Source organism: Bombus vancouverensis, chromosome 12, assembly GCF_051014615.1.
Source record: "Bombus vancouverensis nearcticus chromosome 12, iyBomVanc1_principal, whole genome shotgun sequence".
Taxonomy (NCBI): domain Eukaryota; kingdom Metazoa; phylum Arthropoda; class Insecta; order Hymenoptera; family Apidae; genus Bombus; species Bombus vancouverensis.
Window position 1 is genome coordinate 6,876,918 of NC_134922.1, and position 18,319 is coordinate 6,895,236.

General features: G+C 31.6%; 2 protein-coding genes across 5 annotated transcripts; both read right to left on the minus strand.

Annotated features, from left to right (window-relative positions):
* Window positions 1-193: 193 nt before the first annotated feature.
* On the minus strand, window positions 194-8,789 carry LOC117155138 (uncharacterized). 2 transcript variants are annotated; one of them, XM_033330770.2, is made up of 5 exons: window positions 8,743-8,789; window positions 5,764-6,067; window positions 4,271-4,557; window positions 3,692-3,886; window positions 194-3,158 (listed from the first exon to the last, which is right to left on the minus strand). In XM_033330770.2, the coding sequence occupies exons 2-5, from the start codon at window positions 6,062-6,064 to the stop codon at window positions 3,120-3,122; spliced, it is 822 nt and encodes a 273-aa protein (XP_033186661.1). In that variant the 5' UTR covers window positions 6,065-6,067; window positions 8,743-8,789; the 3' UTR covers window positions 194-3,119. The 2 variants fall into 2 exon arrangements, with proteins under 2 accessions (XP_033186661.1, XP_076479576.1); XM_076623461.1 differs by lacking the exon at window positions 8,743-8,789 and adding an exon at window positions 8,441-8,584.
* Window positions 8,790-11,340: 2,551 nt separating this feature from the next.
* LOC117155211 (putative ATP-dependent RNA helicase DDX5) lies at window positions 11,341-18,169 on the minus strand. Of its 3 annotated transcripts, none has more exons than XM_033330935.2 (8): window positions 17,992-18,167; window positions 17,212-17,562; window positions 16,159-16,812; window positions 15,909-16,081; window positions 15,776-15,835; window positions 12,530-12,772; window positions 12,152-12,326; window positions 11,341-12,051 (listed from the first exon to the last, which is right to left on the minus strand). In XM_033330935.2, exons 1-7 carry the CDS (start codon window positions 18,006-18,008, stop codon window positions 12,154-12,156), a joined length of 1,671 nt encoding a protein of 556 aa, XP_033186826.1. In that variant the 5' UTR covers window positions 18,009-18,167; the 3' UTR covers window positions 11,341-12,051; window positions 12,152-12,153. The 3 variants fall into 3 exon arrangements, 2 of the variants coding, with proteins under 2 accessions (XP_033186826.1, XP_033186824.1); XM_033330933.2 differs by having other exon boundaries at window positions 12,162-12,326; window positions 17,992-18,166; XR_013059694.1 differs by lacking the exons at window positions 11,341-12,051; window positions 12,152-12,326 and adding an exon at window positions 14,300-14,701 and having other exon boundaries at window positions 12,632-12,772; window positions 17,992-18,169.
* Between the last annotated feature and the right edge of the window lie 150 nt (window positions 18,170-18,319).

Genomic DNA, 18,319 nt, shown 5'->3' on the forward strand with positions numbered 1-18,319 from the left:
ACTGCAATGAAATTATAAAAGTTATTTCTAAATGTTTTAAGAATTGTCCTCTATTTATCCGCTAACTGATTCAAATCATATAAAATATTTAAGTGAAATATTCCCGCCAAAAAATATCAATTTTTGTTCGTAAATTTTTTACTAACATTTATTTCTATGATGATTAAATAATTGAATAGGATAAGTATGATGATTGGGATAACATATTTAATGTAAAAAGTCACGGATTCAATTTGCTATAGCTAATATTATCATAGTTATATTTCAAACATAAGAAAAAATATAGAGCAAATTAAACAATTATAGGGCAGGAAATTCGAAGCATATTTTGTCTAATTTATTAATTGGAATTGCCAAAGACAATTTTAGGGTCTAAGTATCAAATGTTAATTCAAAATACATGCATTAAAATTCAGAGTAAACAAAATAAATTATTATAGTACATGATCCCTATTAATTTACGTTAGAAAAGATTTGATACTCTGACCCAAATAATGTCTTTATCTTAAATTAATTTCGTTTCAGTTTACATAAATATACTATTTCTAACATCATCCAAGATATAGTTCTTCTTTTTAGTAATTTCACATGTATACATGTTTATATGTCGCTGTACACACTTGAAGAACAGAATCTCTTACATTAAAATAGTTTAAAATAAGGTAAAAATATATAATATATATAGCTCATAATCTGTATCCAAAGAGATTTCAACCAGTCTCTAGTTTTGGATATCAGGCACTGATTCCACTATTGAAGAATCTTGGCCAGAAAGATCCATTCTTTAAAACTTAATCAATACAGTCAACATAGTAATAGTCATAGTAGCATAACAAATATATATTATTATATATTTGTGTAATCTGATATGCATGTAATGTACGCGTAGTTTTATGTGTGTCCATAGATGTAATATTTGTGTATGTGTTATTTTTCTGTTGTGTTATTATATGCAGTGTACGCACATGTCGTATTCAAAGAGATGTATATAAGTATAAAGTATTTATAGTCAAATATTAGAACCGCGATTGGTATCAAACCGTTCCATATAATTATTCAGAAGTTCTTTTCTTTTTTTTTTTTGGTTTTTGTACGCTGTCATAGGAGCTGAAAGTCATTAAAATCTCAGCATGAGATATGGATTAAGCCACGTAAATATCTTTAACCTACTTCATTATTTTTCTGTTATACGATTACAAGAAACGTTTATATTTATTGTCTTTATATAATTAGAACCCTTAAGCCCTTATTACTTATTGTCTCATAATTCCTAATAAATTAACGCGATAAAAACAACTAATTTTTGAAATATTTTGTCTTCTTAGTTCGCATGAACAAGAAATTTCTTTCTATTCACATAATTATTGTTGTTCTTGATATGTTTGTCTAACAAAAACCTTTATGTTGAAAAAGTAATCAAAATATTTCAATCGTGAGTTATAGTCTAACTTTCAAATTTTGCGGGCAATCGGCCGAGCGCTTAAGGGTCGAAAGTCAAATTGATTGTACGTGTAATCGATACACATATAGTTTAAATAGGTATGTTGAACAAGATGTCCACTGATGCGTTTTCATTCCTTTTGTTTTTTCAAAAATTTCATTTTCATATGTAAGTATTTAATTATTATAATTTTTAATACACTATAACACTTTACATCTCATATATCGCAAAATTGAAATCGCATCCATGTCGATTGCACGTACAGATTACAAGAATATCTCTTAACAGTAATTATTGTCTTCGGTATAGTTCCGTTGATTATGCTTTATTTATCTCTTATCTTAAGTATGTATATATATATATATATATTATACATATATATATATATTGTCAAAATTTTCAAAATATTAGTCTTTCTATTTTATTGTCAAGTTCAAATAAGGCGGAGAAAACCAGAGCATAATAGTTTAATTTCTATCTTGGATTGGAATATCGATTATAGTATTATATCGATTACCGTTGCAGCCATTATTAAACGGTTTCACATTCGAAGAACATAAACGAAGATCCTGATAGAAGAAATAGATATCATAATAGATAATCATCGAATAGGTACGACTACCATCATTATTTAATTCTATTGAAATTTAAATTAATAATATAGTTAATAAATAAAATTGTAATAGACATAAAGTATCGTTTATAATTCGAATAATCCTCAACTTCGACTTATCTCCAATATTTGCTCAAATAATTGTAAACGATACTATATTGATGTCTGTAAATAAAATAAAAGAGAATTTTCTTATCTAAAAGTGTCTAAATATTTTTTAGACTAACCACGTTAAGAATAGAGTCTACTATAGGAACCAAGAGGCTGCCAATAAGAGTATTGTCATAAAATCATATAGCCAGATAAAACAATAATTACTAAATAAGCTATAACGTTATTCTTTCTCGTTTGAAATCTTCAATCAATTTGGGAGAAATAATATTAGTATAGTATTTATATATTATGGCATCACTAATACTAGCATAATTAAAAATACTAATAACTAATATTAGTATAATTGAAAAAAAAGGAAAATGTAACATTTTGCTCGTGTTTTCTCCGCTCAGCGGCACAAAGGTATGATTACGTTGCCGCCTCAGCCATATTTTCAGAAATAGTATTAAATTTATATATCTGGAAGATTCTACACAGGCAGCGGGTACGGCCGCGTAATTAAATCTGTGCGAGTTTAAACGAATTAAGAAAATATACATTTTGTAGCGTTGCCACATATCGAAACTTCTTTCCTTCCGGTTACGACTTTCTATCGATTCGTTCCATTTATTGACTTACATTTATTCGGGCATAGGTAACACACGTTGATTGAATCGAGATAACGCAGAGATCGAGGTCCGAGATTTCAATGAAGGACAATGAAATCCTTAAGAACAATTTTCGATAACGACGGAGGAAGAAGAACGAAAATGAAAAGCCCTTTCGTGGGACGATACTCACTGCTATCAACGCAAGGATTTGGCTTACGAAAATTTCGGGGTATCGGAGATTGCCAAGAAAGCAAATGCGAATCTTTTCCATCTTGTCGCGTGCGAACGTATTCAAGGAATTCATACGTTGATCATTAGGATAGCTTCTTCGTATTGGAGATGTCGGCAGTCCGTCGAGATACTAACGCAACAAGTATTCACGAGACTGAGGACCGCTCCTCTGCAAAAGGTAGTTGTTATAATCCATTTACATACAATATGATAGCTAGACTGAGGATATTTATACTATTAAAAAATTAAGAGATGCAAAAATATACAGAATTCATATAATATACAAAATCATAGAAAATATCTTAAGTATTCGTTCTAATATTTGGAATAAATCCTCATTTAAGCTCTATTTTTTTATTTATATTCATAAAAATATGAAACTACATAAAGATCCGCAGTATAAGGACATCATTATCGATATAAAAATGTGGAGCGAGATTTCATTTATTTGAAGCCGGAATTTCATTGAGTTGTTATAGGTTTGGAACGAAGCTAATAGAGCGTTTAGTAATTTAAAGCGTTTAGAGTGTACTATGCATACAATTAAGGAGGAGACATAAAATTAACGGAGGAAAAGGAAAAATATGAACTAAGTATGTTCATTAACACATTATTAATTATGAATATTAGAGAAACATTATTTTTTCCGTTTCTCTATTAATTTTAATGAATGGAATGATTCCATTGCCATTTGTTACTCACCGTCCAAGCCTGACCAATATTTGGCACGTTCGATGTATGTCGACCTTGACCGAATTCATAATTAATTTTCGTCGGCATTCGTAGTGTCGGCTTCGGAAATTGCTTCCGAGATTGCATATGAAAAGGGTGCTCGTTGTCAACGGTATCCTTGAAGGTAAATGTCTTCTCTGCGAGTTGTTCAGCTTTATGTTGTTCCTAAAATGTTTAATTTAGTCAAAGAAAAAGAAAAATCATAGAAAAATATTCCTTATTTAAAAAAATAATAATTTGTACTACTTTAATGTTTGAAATTATCTGGAGACGAGTAAGAAACTTGGCTAATTTATGAGATATTTTCATTGTCACTAAGTTTGAAGTATCAGTTTAAACAATATGTTATGAATAATTAGCATATTGCCAATCGTTTGATAATATTATATTATTTTTAAGAAATCTTTTCCTAGAAAATTGTTAGAAAGATACAACAAATTTTATTTCCCAATTTCATGTTATTAATTTTTCTAAAATGGAATTCATTAATTTTGCAATTCACTCGATTAGCAAACATTTAAGTATATTTGACTCAACTTGGTTATTAACCTGTAGTTCACGAGCTCGTTCAGCGCGGAGTAATTCCTTCAAATGCCGAAAACTGCCCGCCTGAGGGACCTGAGGGGAACCAACAATCGTACGGTATTTCATGTTTGGATGTCGATTCGACGGATACGAATTGATTGTTCCGAAAAGTCGCGGGAGTTTGTCGAAAGGCCGTGCCGGAGGTCGCATTCCATTTCTTAATCTGCTGCTTGCTGGTGCTTTATGTACCATCCTCCCATAAATTGGAGCACTACTTCCTGCACGGTTACGTGCTCTTCCCGTATACCTTCCTGCACATTATTGCCAGGTAGAATGAACAATATTTAATAAAAGATTATAATATTCAGTAATAAAAGAATTTCGTTCTAGATATAACTTTACCAAAATGAGAAAAATGTTTCATAAATTCAAAGTACCTTTATTAAAACTAAACCTCTGTAATGGGATTAGAAGTTCTAAATATTGTATACTTCCTTATTAATTTATTTTCATATATTGTACGCTTTCTTTGTAATTGTTACTTCAACATAGGCGCCCCTTTGATCACTTTGAATTGTAGTAGTCTCAGTAGAGGACAAGTCAGACATTATTCTGTATTACTTGGTATTATAACATAAAACTGATTTTATTTATCTATCGAATTATTTAAATTGTAAACAAACATTTGAAAATAATTTTTGTAAATGTTATAAGTATTAGGAGGAAATAACTCTATTACCTTTCTGAATTTTACCTTTCTAATTTTAAATCGTTCGAATATTTCTTGTATAATAAGTGGTATCACTTATTTTAGTTCTTTATAAAGTTAGGTCTTCGCATTTTATTATGAATTTTCTGTAGCAAGTCTAAGTCAGAGAGCACTCAAGGTAATGTATAGGCAGGCATCAATAATTCGATTATTTTACTTCTTTGCTTATGTTTGGCCTCTATTGTGAACTACACAGAGCTAGGCCTTAATTAAGCGAACAAACCATACGGTAACAAATTAACATGTAACTTCAAAATCATTTAATTTCCCCGTCTTAGAATGAATATAACAGAAAATAAAATAAAACATAATATTACAATAGTTTAATGAAAACAAGAAAAAAATAAAAAGCAAGTATTTGTCAATTTAAATTTTCTCATTCGGTTTACAATAAAATTAATTTTTTTACAACCCTGTTCCGCATAGAAAAAGCTAAGCAAATATATCAAATTCCATTCATCCATTGCAAACTGTCTTAATTAAAATAAAAACCCAAAATCTCTCTCTTTAAATTTTAAGTATACCCTATTCAATCTATCTCATTTTATGCTTACCTTTACAATACGTTTATTTAAAGATATTTGTATATAAAATTTTCTGTAGTAAATATTTTGCATTCTTTTTTGTTTATAATCGTTTTTCTGTAATTCTCTTATTAACAAAATTTCGTTATATCTTTTTTTAGATAATGTAAACAGTAGAATGAGTGGACATAATGCTATACGCAACTCCTGTAAGATCGTCTTACCACGGTGGGTGTGAAGGGACTTGGGGCGTTCAGGATAAGACTTCCAGACGTTGTACGAAAATGGATCAGGATAAAGAGAGTATCCGGTAGTGGTTTTAGCAGCCCTGCTTTGTCGCTTGGTGTACCTCCACATTGCCCTCAATTCCTCGCATGTTGGCTCAGTCAGGTCAACGCGCTTCTCGGCGATGTCGCCGGTGTTCCCTGATTGCGGCGAGATCGGATCGATGTATCGTATACCGGCCACGAACGGGCTGCTTGAGAACGCTAATACAAAAGCGGTCCATACAGCCACAGTACGCATTTTCTAGGGAATAAAATGTCCAAATTAAGATCCAAAATTCAATTCAAAATAACAGAAAAGGTGATTTCTTTTTATGTACTATTATCTATACAAAAAAAACTTCTTATTGGTATCGAGAAAGATTATAATTCTTATCAGGATTAAGAGTAAATTGTAAATTAGTATATGAGAAGAATATAATCTTCTGGTTTCTTTTTCATGAGGTGTTTGAAAAACATTAAGATGCTCATTTTAAACAATATTTCTTTTTATTTGTTCTATTCTTTTTATTATCAAGTATTCCAACTGATTGAACAGATTATCAAATTTTAGATGGAAACAAATTAATTTAGTTGAATTAGATAATTAGCGCGATAGCGATTAAGATTTATTTATGATGCAAAAGGAAAATTTAAAAATTAATGGAAACAGAAAAATTATATAATATAGTATTGAACAAATCCCTTTTCTTTCAAAAGAATAAGTCCTGTATTAAATATGTATATTTGTGAACAAACTTTGTAATAGATTTAAAGAAATTGAAGAAATTTCTTGAAGTGAAGTGAAGAAATTTTGCAATAGATTTGTTTAAAGTAATTTTTGATATATTATTTAATCATGAGCGGAAATTGATTTATTTTAATATTGATGTTGAAATAGCATCCAACCGGAATGTATTGGATTCCCGAAATTAATTTAATTTCCATTAGTAACTGAATTACTAAACTTTCTCGGATTAATGGATAATAGTTATCCAATTACGAGTTCCTTTTTATGTATGGCGCTACATAAAATTTAATCATTCCCAACACTCGTGCTATGAAATTTCTATGAAGAATGGTGTATTCTTGCTTTAACTTGTTAATTGAATACTGGAGAGAGATCAACTGCTCGGATCAGTCTTTATTTCTCCGAATTTAATCTCGCTTGACTATTGAAACGATACTCTAGGATTTCTTTTAAAAACTAACAATTTCGACTTCAAAAGATAATCCTCGGAAAAAGTCACAATGAATACTAAAACATTTATTGAGAACAGTAAAATTTAATTTTAATATACATAGATGCAAGATTAATATTAGTCAAAAGATTAAATATATGTACCTATATGTATATCTTTTTTTATTATATTTACGTGGGGTTTTCTATAATTCTTTATGAAGTGGATAACTCGTTATACACTGGTATTCTTTACTATTATTGTTATTATATATTGTCAATTTATTTCGTTCTTTACATTGCTGTTATTATTATTATTATTATTATTATTACTATTATTAATCATTACTTAATGAAGCCAGTGACTGTTTCTTGATGGAATTGGGTACTTTACGTCATCTGATTATTATGGCTGCTCCCTCTTTCTTTAACATAAATCTTACCTCTGTGTCTTTAATCAGTTGTACAATTTAATGTATAGTGGCAACAATCTGAACGACATTATTCTATAATTCAGAATAGCTGTTTCTTCTCGTATTCTGTTTCTCGGCTTCGGTTGTGAGGTACAAAATATATATAAAGATATAATTTGTATAAAATATAAAAATATATGAAATTAATTGCTATCTAGAACAATGACTCCTCGATTAGATGAAGAAATTCAACAGAATATTTAGATTTAATACCCATTCTTAATATGAGGAAAAGAAGAATTTGAACTATTTTTAACCAGTTTCGATCATTTTTCACACACTCAGCTCTTTCTTTTTTACATTTTCAGTATACACATCATAAATGCTATGAAAAACTCAAACTAAAGGATATGACAATTGAATCATTCAAGTGAAACATTAATAACTACACGGTAAAAAGCTGGAAGAAAAGTAAACTAAAAAAGGAACTAACTTAAACAAATAGAAACTGATTACCTCTTACATATTTCGTGGCTATATTTTTCTCTCAAATTTTAAAAAGTATGTACGTAACAAAAAATATATTTTCATTGAAACTATTAGTATATTATGTACATATTTTTTTCTTTTCTCAGGAAAAGGATTACTGATCGCGTAGCTGCTTTTCGTTACCAACTCTAACAGCTGTTTCTCGAATATATCCTCCCTGCTCACCGTTTCTCCCATGACAAATTATATTTCAAACGTGGCTGAGTAAAATATGAAAAATTACCTCCTCCGTCTCATTCTGCAATTAACATGGAAAGTCCGAAAAATCTAATTCCACTCTGGCAAAAACTCTTTGCTTCAGAGAAACTTAAAATAAACCAGAAGCCAATGAATTTACAAAGTGCCTAATTAAAGAGGAAAATACGTGTAAAGTAATAAGTTTCACCTACTGCTTATTGAAAATTCGATAGAAGCTGTTTTTTCATCCCTTAAAATATAATTTGTTCTCAGTAAAAAATCAAGTGAAAAATGAAGAAAGAAGACTGTGAAAATATACCTGTAACATTGATCGTTAATACACGTTGACAGGATATCGGTGGTCGAGTAGCTGAGCTACGAAGGAAGAACGTTTTTCACTGGCAACTTCGATAAATCAAGGAGAGCAGCGAACGAGAGAGCGAGCAAAGAACGAGTCGCATGAATGGAACCAGCGGACACACGGGGTGGAAAACGAGGGTGAGGGAGGGAGAGGAAGAGAGAGAGAGAGAGAGAAGAGAGAGAGAGAGTGCCAAGGAAGGAAGGAGGTCAAGAGTGGAACGAAGAGAAACTGGTGAATGAACGAGAGTCGGATTCACTAACCTGCTAGTCCACGCAGTCCGGAAACCGAGGAACAACTGAGAGAGGTGGTATCATCGAGGCAACTATTCGCCTTCCTTTGCTGCCCCCTCTTCCACAGCACACCCCTTCGTTCGTTTCAAACCCCTCTACGCGGGCTCTGTCGAGCCCCCTCTCTCTTTTCTCTCTTCCTTCTTCTCTCTATTCTCTTCTTCATACTCCAAAAGGAGCTTTTCGTCAGGACGTTTGGCTGTTTCTAAAAGTTCCTTTCTAAGAATTCCCTTAGTATCTCCTATATTTCTCTATTTTAGATATGCATAATTTTATCCTCCTTCCTATAGACTACAATTTCTTGAAGTTAATCTTTTGACGTTATATTTGTTGAACATAATAAAATTAATAATATAAAATGAACTGTATTTATGCTAATGGTTATAGAAGAGCTATACCATTTTTTTGTTTTTTGGAGATTACTTTTGTATAGTATCTTCTTGACTTCATTCTTTTTTCTTTCACTCTATGATTCATTGAATACCATGAATATTATATTGTTCAATATCACAACTAGGTAAAATTAATTTCGGTACATTATATATATTGTCTTTGAATTTCTTATGTTTCTGTTAGAGCCAGTAAGTCTTCCAGACCTGAGGGTTATGATGTCGTACGGCTAGGATGGCAGATCACGAATAAGCTTACGCTAAGTTCCGGTCCGCCTGCGCAACAAGTTTCTCCCTGGGACTTAAAATCGTTGTAGCCCGTACCCTCAATCTAAATGAGAAGTAGTTGCGTCACTGAACTATCGGATTTACCAAAAAATTAACATTGAACTCTTTCCAATGTTCCTTCGGATAAACTAAATGAAAGATCAATATCTCATTTTTCTATTTCTTTCATTTATAATTTTTTCACTTTTGAAATTCTGATTTTATCAATAAATTCATAAATATATCTAAATTTATGTAAAACAGAGATATTTTAATTAAGATCAAAAATTTTATTTATAAGATTTGTGAAACTAATTAAAATGATTTTAGGCTTGGAGACCTTCGTGGCTGACTAGTGTACGATAAAACTCCTTAATGCTTCAGTACTAGGTATGCGTATACATATAACATGCGTACCTATTCCACTGAAATGAACACCTCGCTATCTTTCACATAGATATATTTTTCATTACACGACATAACAAGATCTAGAATTGAATGAAGCTAGAAGACAAAGAAACTTAGCGATATTTCTCCACCGACACCGCTCATTTCTTCATATCTCGATGAAGAACCATTATTGTCCCAGAAGAGCTAGTCTTATCGGGATGGAATAATCAACGCAAAACAATGCCTTTTTAGTCTTCTAACGACGTCAACAGTACTCTCTGATACAGGTATCGAACGTCAAATTAACAGACTTCTTGGCTGGCACAATTAAACTTCGAAATTTCCGCAATTTCTTTCAGAGCAGTAAATTTCAAACTTTGTAGGTACTTATGTTGTTGGCGTGATTCATCAATCTTTCGAAATAACGATTACGAGAAGGAGGTGGCAGAAAGACACGAGCTTACGTAAAACGTGTAAAGCGTGAATTTTTGGAAAAGCACAGGGGTAAATGTCAATTTTAGGGCAAAGTGGTTGTGCCTACATTCGTGCGTATAATCGAAGACAGGGGTGAAACCCCCTCTCTTGTTAGCCACCCACGGCATTCCAGTAATCGGGCTACCGTTCCCTCTTCTTCACTCTACCTTTCCCCTCGATCTTTCAAGGCCCTTCCCCTCTGCTAACCCCGTGTCACAGCAGTGCGGCTGCTGAATGACCGAAAGTGGGGGTAACTCATCTCTCCTCTAACTACCCACGCAATCAATAGCAGCCTTGCTGCTTCTACTGAATGGACTCTGCCCTCCACGGCCTCCGCTGCTCTTCGTCTGCTTCGAACCGGCTTCTATCCCTTTTCACCCTCACTCTATCGATTACTACGCCCTTGCCGTGCGATCTTGCGGGGGGCCGCTCTATCGACCCATCCACCTGTATTACAGTTCATTCATAAATCTTTGCTGCTTTTCACTCGGGATTGCAGTTTGTTTCTTCCTCTATTGGTCGTCTAAAGTATATTATTGCATATATTTTCATATTTCTACGTCTAGTTGTTGTTTATCGTAGGATTTATAAACATTAAAATCTGTAACGAAAAAAAGACACGTGTGCTTGAGTTACGAGGAATATCAGAATACCGTGTATATTCTTTCCGTGGTAATAAATTGATAAATGACTTCTGTTTTAATATCGTGCGGTTTTATGTCAATATTTGAATGAAGATTGCTTGGCGAAGGCAACTTTTTTTGACTTTCTGTTTGATGATATAAGAAATGTGGGGTGCTAGCCAATATAATGGTGTTATAGATAAGCTTCACCCATATAGGATCCAATCAGTTCACAGTCGGAATGATGAAGAGATCCTTCAATAGACATTTGTTTGGCGATGATTGAAATGAAATATTTAGGTTTTCCTTTTAGACAGGAATTTGTAATATTCAAAGAACTAATCTAATACAATATTTTGTTCATTTTTATATCTTTCCTTTTGAAGAATAGGGAAGAATGAGAGAAAGTTAACGAATAAATTTTCAAATAGTTAATAAAATGTGTTTATTACATTTTTATTAAATACTGTACATTATTTCATCAGTTTTAAATGCACGAGTACGGGTTACAAATTAATTGATGATAAACATTAGATGCATCTACAATTAATCATCTACAATTTATAGAATCTTTCATTTAGCTAAACTCACATTGTCGCTTACTTAATTTAACTAATGTTGTCGAATGTTGCAACGATCATTATAAAATATGTACGTAATACAATACGTATGTGGATATAATAACTTCACATTCTTAGTCTATGTTTATTTGTTACAGTTGAAATTTAGAACATAAACAAAGATCGACATCGATATTTGCATTTTGAAACGATAACCTTACTCGAGAGTCCTTTTGACTTCAATAGATTGGATGGTTTATCACGAAGCTTTTTAAAATCAACATATTTTATAATGTGTTCAATTAATCGCATCATTTTATTATTTTAAGAATATATACTCGTTCGTTGAAAACACTTATCTTATATTTCTAAAATAATCTATTGTAATGCACAAGCATTATCCGTAAAAAGTTAGATGTTTACGTTAGTGGAACACCAATATTACGGTTTATATGACATGTATCAAGTGGGTACTTCAAAAGAGACGTAAAAAAACATTAATTATACGCAATTGATTTTGCCTTTAACTGCCCGTGGAAGATCATCTCTCGCTACTCCAGTAGCTCTTACCAATAACTTCTGTAAACGTACAAGTCATTTTACACAATATAAAATGGAGAAAATGTTTCACAGATATCACTGAAGTATAATTAAATGCTTTAGCATGGTGTGAACATACCGTTACTTACCTGTACGATTGCTAACAGGGCTACGACTTCGAGAATAACTCCGACTGTAACTACGACGATTACCACGACCGTTGTGTTCCCTACTGTGACTTCGACTTCTACTTCTTGAATAACTACGATCTTTTCCGTTTCGGCCACCTCGAGACCGCCATCTATTTCTTCCGCCTAAAAATATCCACTCAATTAATTAATATTTTCTGAATACGTAGAAACTACTACAAATATACTAAGAAACTGGAAATATTAAGTGAAAAAAATTAAGTATTTCATCATATTCAAGGTAATAGGAGATTTTTGAAGTACAAAAAGTTAGTGTAAATGATAGTTAGAAGAGATTATTTTAATAGGTAAAAGATATATAAGAGTACCTCTATGCCTGCCATATCCACCACTCTTACTATCGGCAAGTTCAAGTAATTTTGGATTGATAACTTGGTTCGCTTCTTTTAATACCTGGATTAGGTCGTTAGCCTTATTCGAATTATTAGGTGTAAAAAAGGTATATGCTGTACCAGTTTTCTGTCGACGACCTGTTCGACCGATTCGATGAACGTAATCTTCCGAACAGGAGGGATAGTCAAAATTGATGACAAACTTGACGTCTTCAACGTCTGAAATAAAGCATTATGTATTAGCTGTTAATCACCAAAAGCATCCGCCTCCCAGACAGACGTCAGTTAAGATAGTAGTATGGCAAGACGTATATAAAATATCGTATTAAATATCTCAATCACTTATTTTAAAGTAATATTTAGATTAAAATACGCTCTCCAAAAGGTAGTACTACAGTCATTCACCTATGTCACCTCAACTAAGAGTGTCTTATAAATTTATCTAACTATATGTATTGTAAGCAAGTTTTAATATGTACATATATAAAGAAAAGGAAACACACGCATATAAAAAATCTTGTAAAACGTATCATTTAAAGATTTCTTAAGAACAAATATTTGCTTTTGTTCTTAACTTCGTTCAAATAATAAAATGAAATAAAGATCAAAGGAACAAAAAAGAATACTATGTCTTTAGAGAGCGTTTTAACTAAAGTATAAAGTGCTGAAATAAATTTCCGCGCGAAAACAATTCTGGTTCCCTTCTCTAACAAAAATAATATTTATTTTAATATACATTTATATTAAAAAAGTATATTTCAATTTCATAAAAATATATTTAATTTGAAATACATACAAATATTCTTAATTTGTATACATAATTGAAAAACAATATGAATATTTAAATAAAAAGAAACCAGAATTGATATACATAGAACCTTATTTGATATGATAGTTAGTATAATGTGAATATGTAATGATATAGTTATCATGAAGGATTCAGGAAGATAAAGGAAATGTAAATTCAAATGGATATAAAAGTGATACATGTGTGTATGTATATAGAAATATACATAAATATATATACATACACATATAGAATGTTTTATAAAATATTCAAAATTCTTAAACTGAAAAAGAACAAGGTAGTTCTTGGCAGTATTGTGTGACCATTAATCAACAACTTTTTGAATTCTCACATAATGTATATATAGGAGATAATTTTATGTATAAAATAATCTTTGAGAATTTTATTGTATTATATAAAGTTGGTAAATGATGATCACAAGAAGATATCAAGAATTATCTTGTTTTTTATTCAAGAACTTCTCATACATTTCAGTATGTCAGATTTTACAAAACATTTTGTTACATATGTATATGCAAAAAGTGTACATATTGAGACCCCCAGATAAATGCATTTGAACTGTACTACATCTTTTTAAGGAAATCTAAGATATTTTTGATTAAATGAAATGTTGGGCAATTCTTAATTTAGAAGACACTTAATGGAATTTTTTTGATCAATTTTCAGATATACACATAATTCAAATACAATTACAATTTTTAATTGAGCTACACAACTAGGCAATTATATCTTCCAAATAAACAATCACACAACATTCAGATATCGAGCGAAGTTTTTCTTTAATAAAAAATTATCTGAGATTTCATTGAATGGGAATGTTAATACAGTCAAATTACCTTTTTTCTGGGTGGCTTATACAGCTATATATATATAGCAATTAATTTAAGATTACTGTTATACTAAAATTAGGCAATGGGTGAGTGTCGCTAGCAACGTACGGGCAGGGCCTGGCTGTTTGCGCTCGCTCCAGCTACAGCCTCCGCCATTCTGTTGCTACAGGGCACACTTAGAGGCTCTGGCATCAGCTACCATGCCACCGCCTCATTGGACCGTTGTTGGGTCTGATTAGCTTGAGCGGCCAGCGCAGGGGATTCTATTCTGGCAACAACGACTTGGCCAGCCCAGATGGCGTACAGCGTAGCGTAGAACTGATATCCAGTATGTAGGAGGTAAAGTAGACCCCGATTTGGCCCGGACTGGCCTTTCACGGAATTGACGTATAGAGGCACGCGTCGCAGCCAGCGCAGACAATGCAAACTAGTGCACCACCGAACAAACAGGCGGCGGGCACCCCCAATTTGCTTTGCATTACCCGGCGTAGGTCTGCGCGCAATGTGCCTCTGCAATACAAACAAAGATCCAACCGCGTTAGGTACATGTTTATCTTATTATCTTCCTGTGTTCAATATGAATTTTGTATTACAGTATTTCATTTTATTTTTGAATTTTTTGTTTTATCTCTTTTTATCAACTATTATTAACAGAATTCTGATAATCTCAATGAAGGCGATTTTATGGGAAAGAATATCTCTAAACTTCTATTTAATCATCTGTGACTTACGGCAAGCATAGAACATTTTTATTAGATTGACCTTAAGTTCAAGTTATAATTACATTACAAATATAGTAATATAAAATGGTGCATCAACATTTTATGAAGTTATTCAATTCTTTAAGAAAGTAACGCCTTACATCTCCACTATGAACTGTACAAGTACTTGTTTCTGACTTTAGAATTCATTTGCTTTCTCTTTAACTAGATCAATTGCTTCTGTACCTTTATAAATCAAGAGCTTGCCTTTATAAATCAATTGCAACTTGTTTTTACTACCTTTCTCTCATGTATTATTTAAAAATTATTACCTTTAGCAAAAAGTGAGGAAGCAAAATAAACACAAATATTAGAAATGCTGAATGAACCACGTTATGTATTTAAAACACTACTTATCTATTATCTATAATTTTAATTTATTTTCAAAGAATAAAATTTTTTAATATCTAAAATTTTGAAAAATTCCTACAATTTTCATTAACTTTTACTTATCAATACTTTAATGAAAAAATTTATAGTTATTTTCTTTTCAGTCATAAAGTGGTTCAAAAGATCAATGAAACCTTGTTCTGATTATATGAAAAGTTATCTGTATTAATATAAAAAAAATGAAAAATGATAAAAAGTACATCCTCATTTTATTTAGGGTAATTTTCTTAATTCCAGTTAACAAGTTTATCATATTCTCCGTTCAGTAATTATATTTTTAATATCACGTCAGAACAAGATATCTCATATACTGCAGTAATTATTAAGCTCACTGGTAGAAATGTGATTTAGAGCAATTCATTCTCCGTGTCAAAGGAAAATGATCAATGACACTTGATATTTTATTATATTATAATAACAATTGTTTACTTACCAAGACCACGAGCAGCAACATCTGTTGCGACAAGAATTGGCGCTTTCCCTGATCTAAAATCTAAAAATTAAACATAAAATTTAGTTTCAACTATACTTCAAAACATTGTAAGTATCCAATTAACAATGTTCACCTTGTAAAACCCAATCCCTTTCTTGCTGTGTCTTGTCACCATGTATACAAACAGCTGGCCACCCATCTCTCTTCATTTTTCTCGTTATTTCATCCACTCTGCGTTTTGTCTCAATAAATACTATAGTTTTGTTTTCGCTTTCTGCCATTATTTCTTTTAAAAGTGTGCTTAATCTATAATTGAAAATAAAATTAATAGTAAAATCTCATTGAGCTTTCCAACAGCTTTATAGATATGTTTAATTTCTTACTTATTTTCTTTTTCGTAGTCTTGACATACATCAATAATTTGTAATATATTATGATTTGCAGCTAACTGTAGGGATCCAACATTAATTTGAGCATAATCTTTTAAAAAATCTTCAGCTAAATTTTTTACTTCCTTGGGCCATGTAGCTGACCACATTAATGTCTGTCTATCTGGCCTAATTTGTTCTATAATCTTTCTAATTTGAGGTTCAAATCCCATATCTAACATTCTATCTGCTTCATCTAATACTAAATAGGTACACCTTTTTAAATTTGTACGCCCTGATTCAAGAAAGTCTAATAATCTACCAGGTGTAGCTATGACAATCTCTACCCCACCATCTAAATCTCTGGCCTGTGCACCTTTCGGTGCTCCACCATATAGACAAGTGTTTCTAATACCAGAGGAATGACCAAAATCATCAGCAACTTGCTGAATTTGTTGTGCAAGTTCTCGCGTTGGAGCTAGCACTAAAGCAATAGGTCCATCCTTTCGTCCTAACTTAGGTTGACTATTAATGTGAACAATTGCTGGAAGTATATAAGATAATGTTTTCCCAGAACCTGTTGATGCAATTCCTACCATGTCTCTTCCACTTAAAGCAATTGGCCATCCCTGTGCTTGTATTGATGTGGGTTCAGTAAAACCTTGTCGCCTGAAAATTATAAATAACAACATCTCTGTTATAATCTGTTATATCAATGGCTCACATTCTGTAATACGTGATATCTTAATTCAAAATTTTCAGTAGCTATTTTAATCATTTTAACTAATTTTAGTTCTTTAGTATTTTTTTCTTATTATCTTAAAGTCCTAACAATTTCAGCTCCATTCTTACTTGATTTGATGAAAGTAAAGTTTCCAGAATAAGCAAGTTTTAAGTTCTGATAGTATTCTTGACAATGTACAACATATCATCACATACTGGATACTTGTTCTAAACTTAAGAAACAAATTCTAATATCACCATTGTAAAATATTTGCACTTCATAGCTACTAATACATTTGGAGCATTTTTGTCTTGAACAAAATTATTACCTGAAAATATGCTTACTTTATCTCCTTTAGAACATAGTCTGGAAAACCTGTTTCTTCAAATGTGAATACAGGATTAGGTATATTTTTCCCCTTTAGAGTGATTTCTTTTTCGCTTCTGTACTGTTCAACTATACGTAAATCACGATTTTGAACTGCCTCATGTGGTACATAAAAATCTTTTTTGAAAGGTTCCAATCGACTTAAATCCCATCTAGGTTTTCTTAAATTTGCTCCAGGTTGACCACGGCTGTTTCTGCCACCACCCCGATCTCTACCTCCACTACTGCCCCAATTTCTTCTATCTCTTGGTGATCTGCTACGAGATCTACTGCGAGATCTACGTCTCCTATCTCTGTCACGACTACGACTAAAAAATGAAATACACAAGTATTATTAATGCTCAAGTATAAATCTTACTATTTCTATGTTATAAAATTCATTTTTCAAGCAAAAAACTTATTTCGATTTATAAAAATAAAAATAAAAATATTTGTATTATTTTTTAATTATCTTGTAAGCTATATACTGCTTTTGAAATATATAAAATCCAGGACAGAATGTACCTGAAAGTACGTAGAAGGTTATAATTGTCGCAAAAATATCATAAATGTCATAGGATTTTTTAATAGTTATTTTTTGCTTCCTACTTCTTATTTTGAATGTAATTCTATTCTACTTTAATGCATAAACAGTTACAGTTCAAGTGCATTTATTTCGAATATGCGATTATTAATGCTGAACATTGAGCATATTGATAACATATATTTCCACATATCTACATGCGTGTATACTTTACCTCCTATAGCGGCCCATGATTAACTTTCTCTTAGTTTCCTTCTTCTTTTTTACTACGAAGCTCTACTAACAATAATAATTGTTTAAATACAAAAAACACAAGATGTCAGCAAGTTGTAAAATTTGACTCTAATCAAAAGACGTAAAGTAAATGAAAGCGGTTCTTTAACCACAAACAACGTAATCACAAGAAGTAACGATACTGTAATGCTTCTTACGCATGCGCAGCAATCGATAAAATCTTCATTTTAATGATTCTAGTATTTTTACTTTTACCCTTTAAAGGGTAAAATTTGAACACTAAAAAGACTCCACTAATTTACTAATAT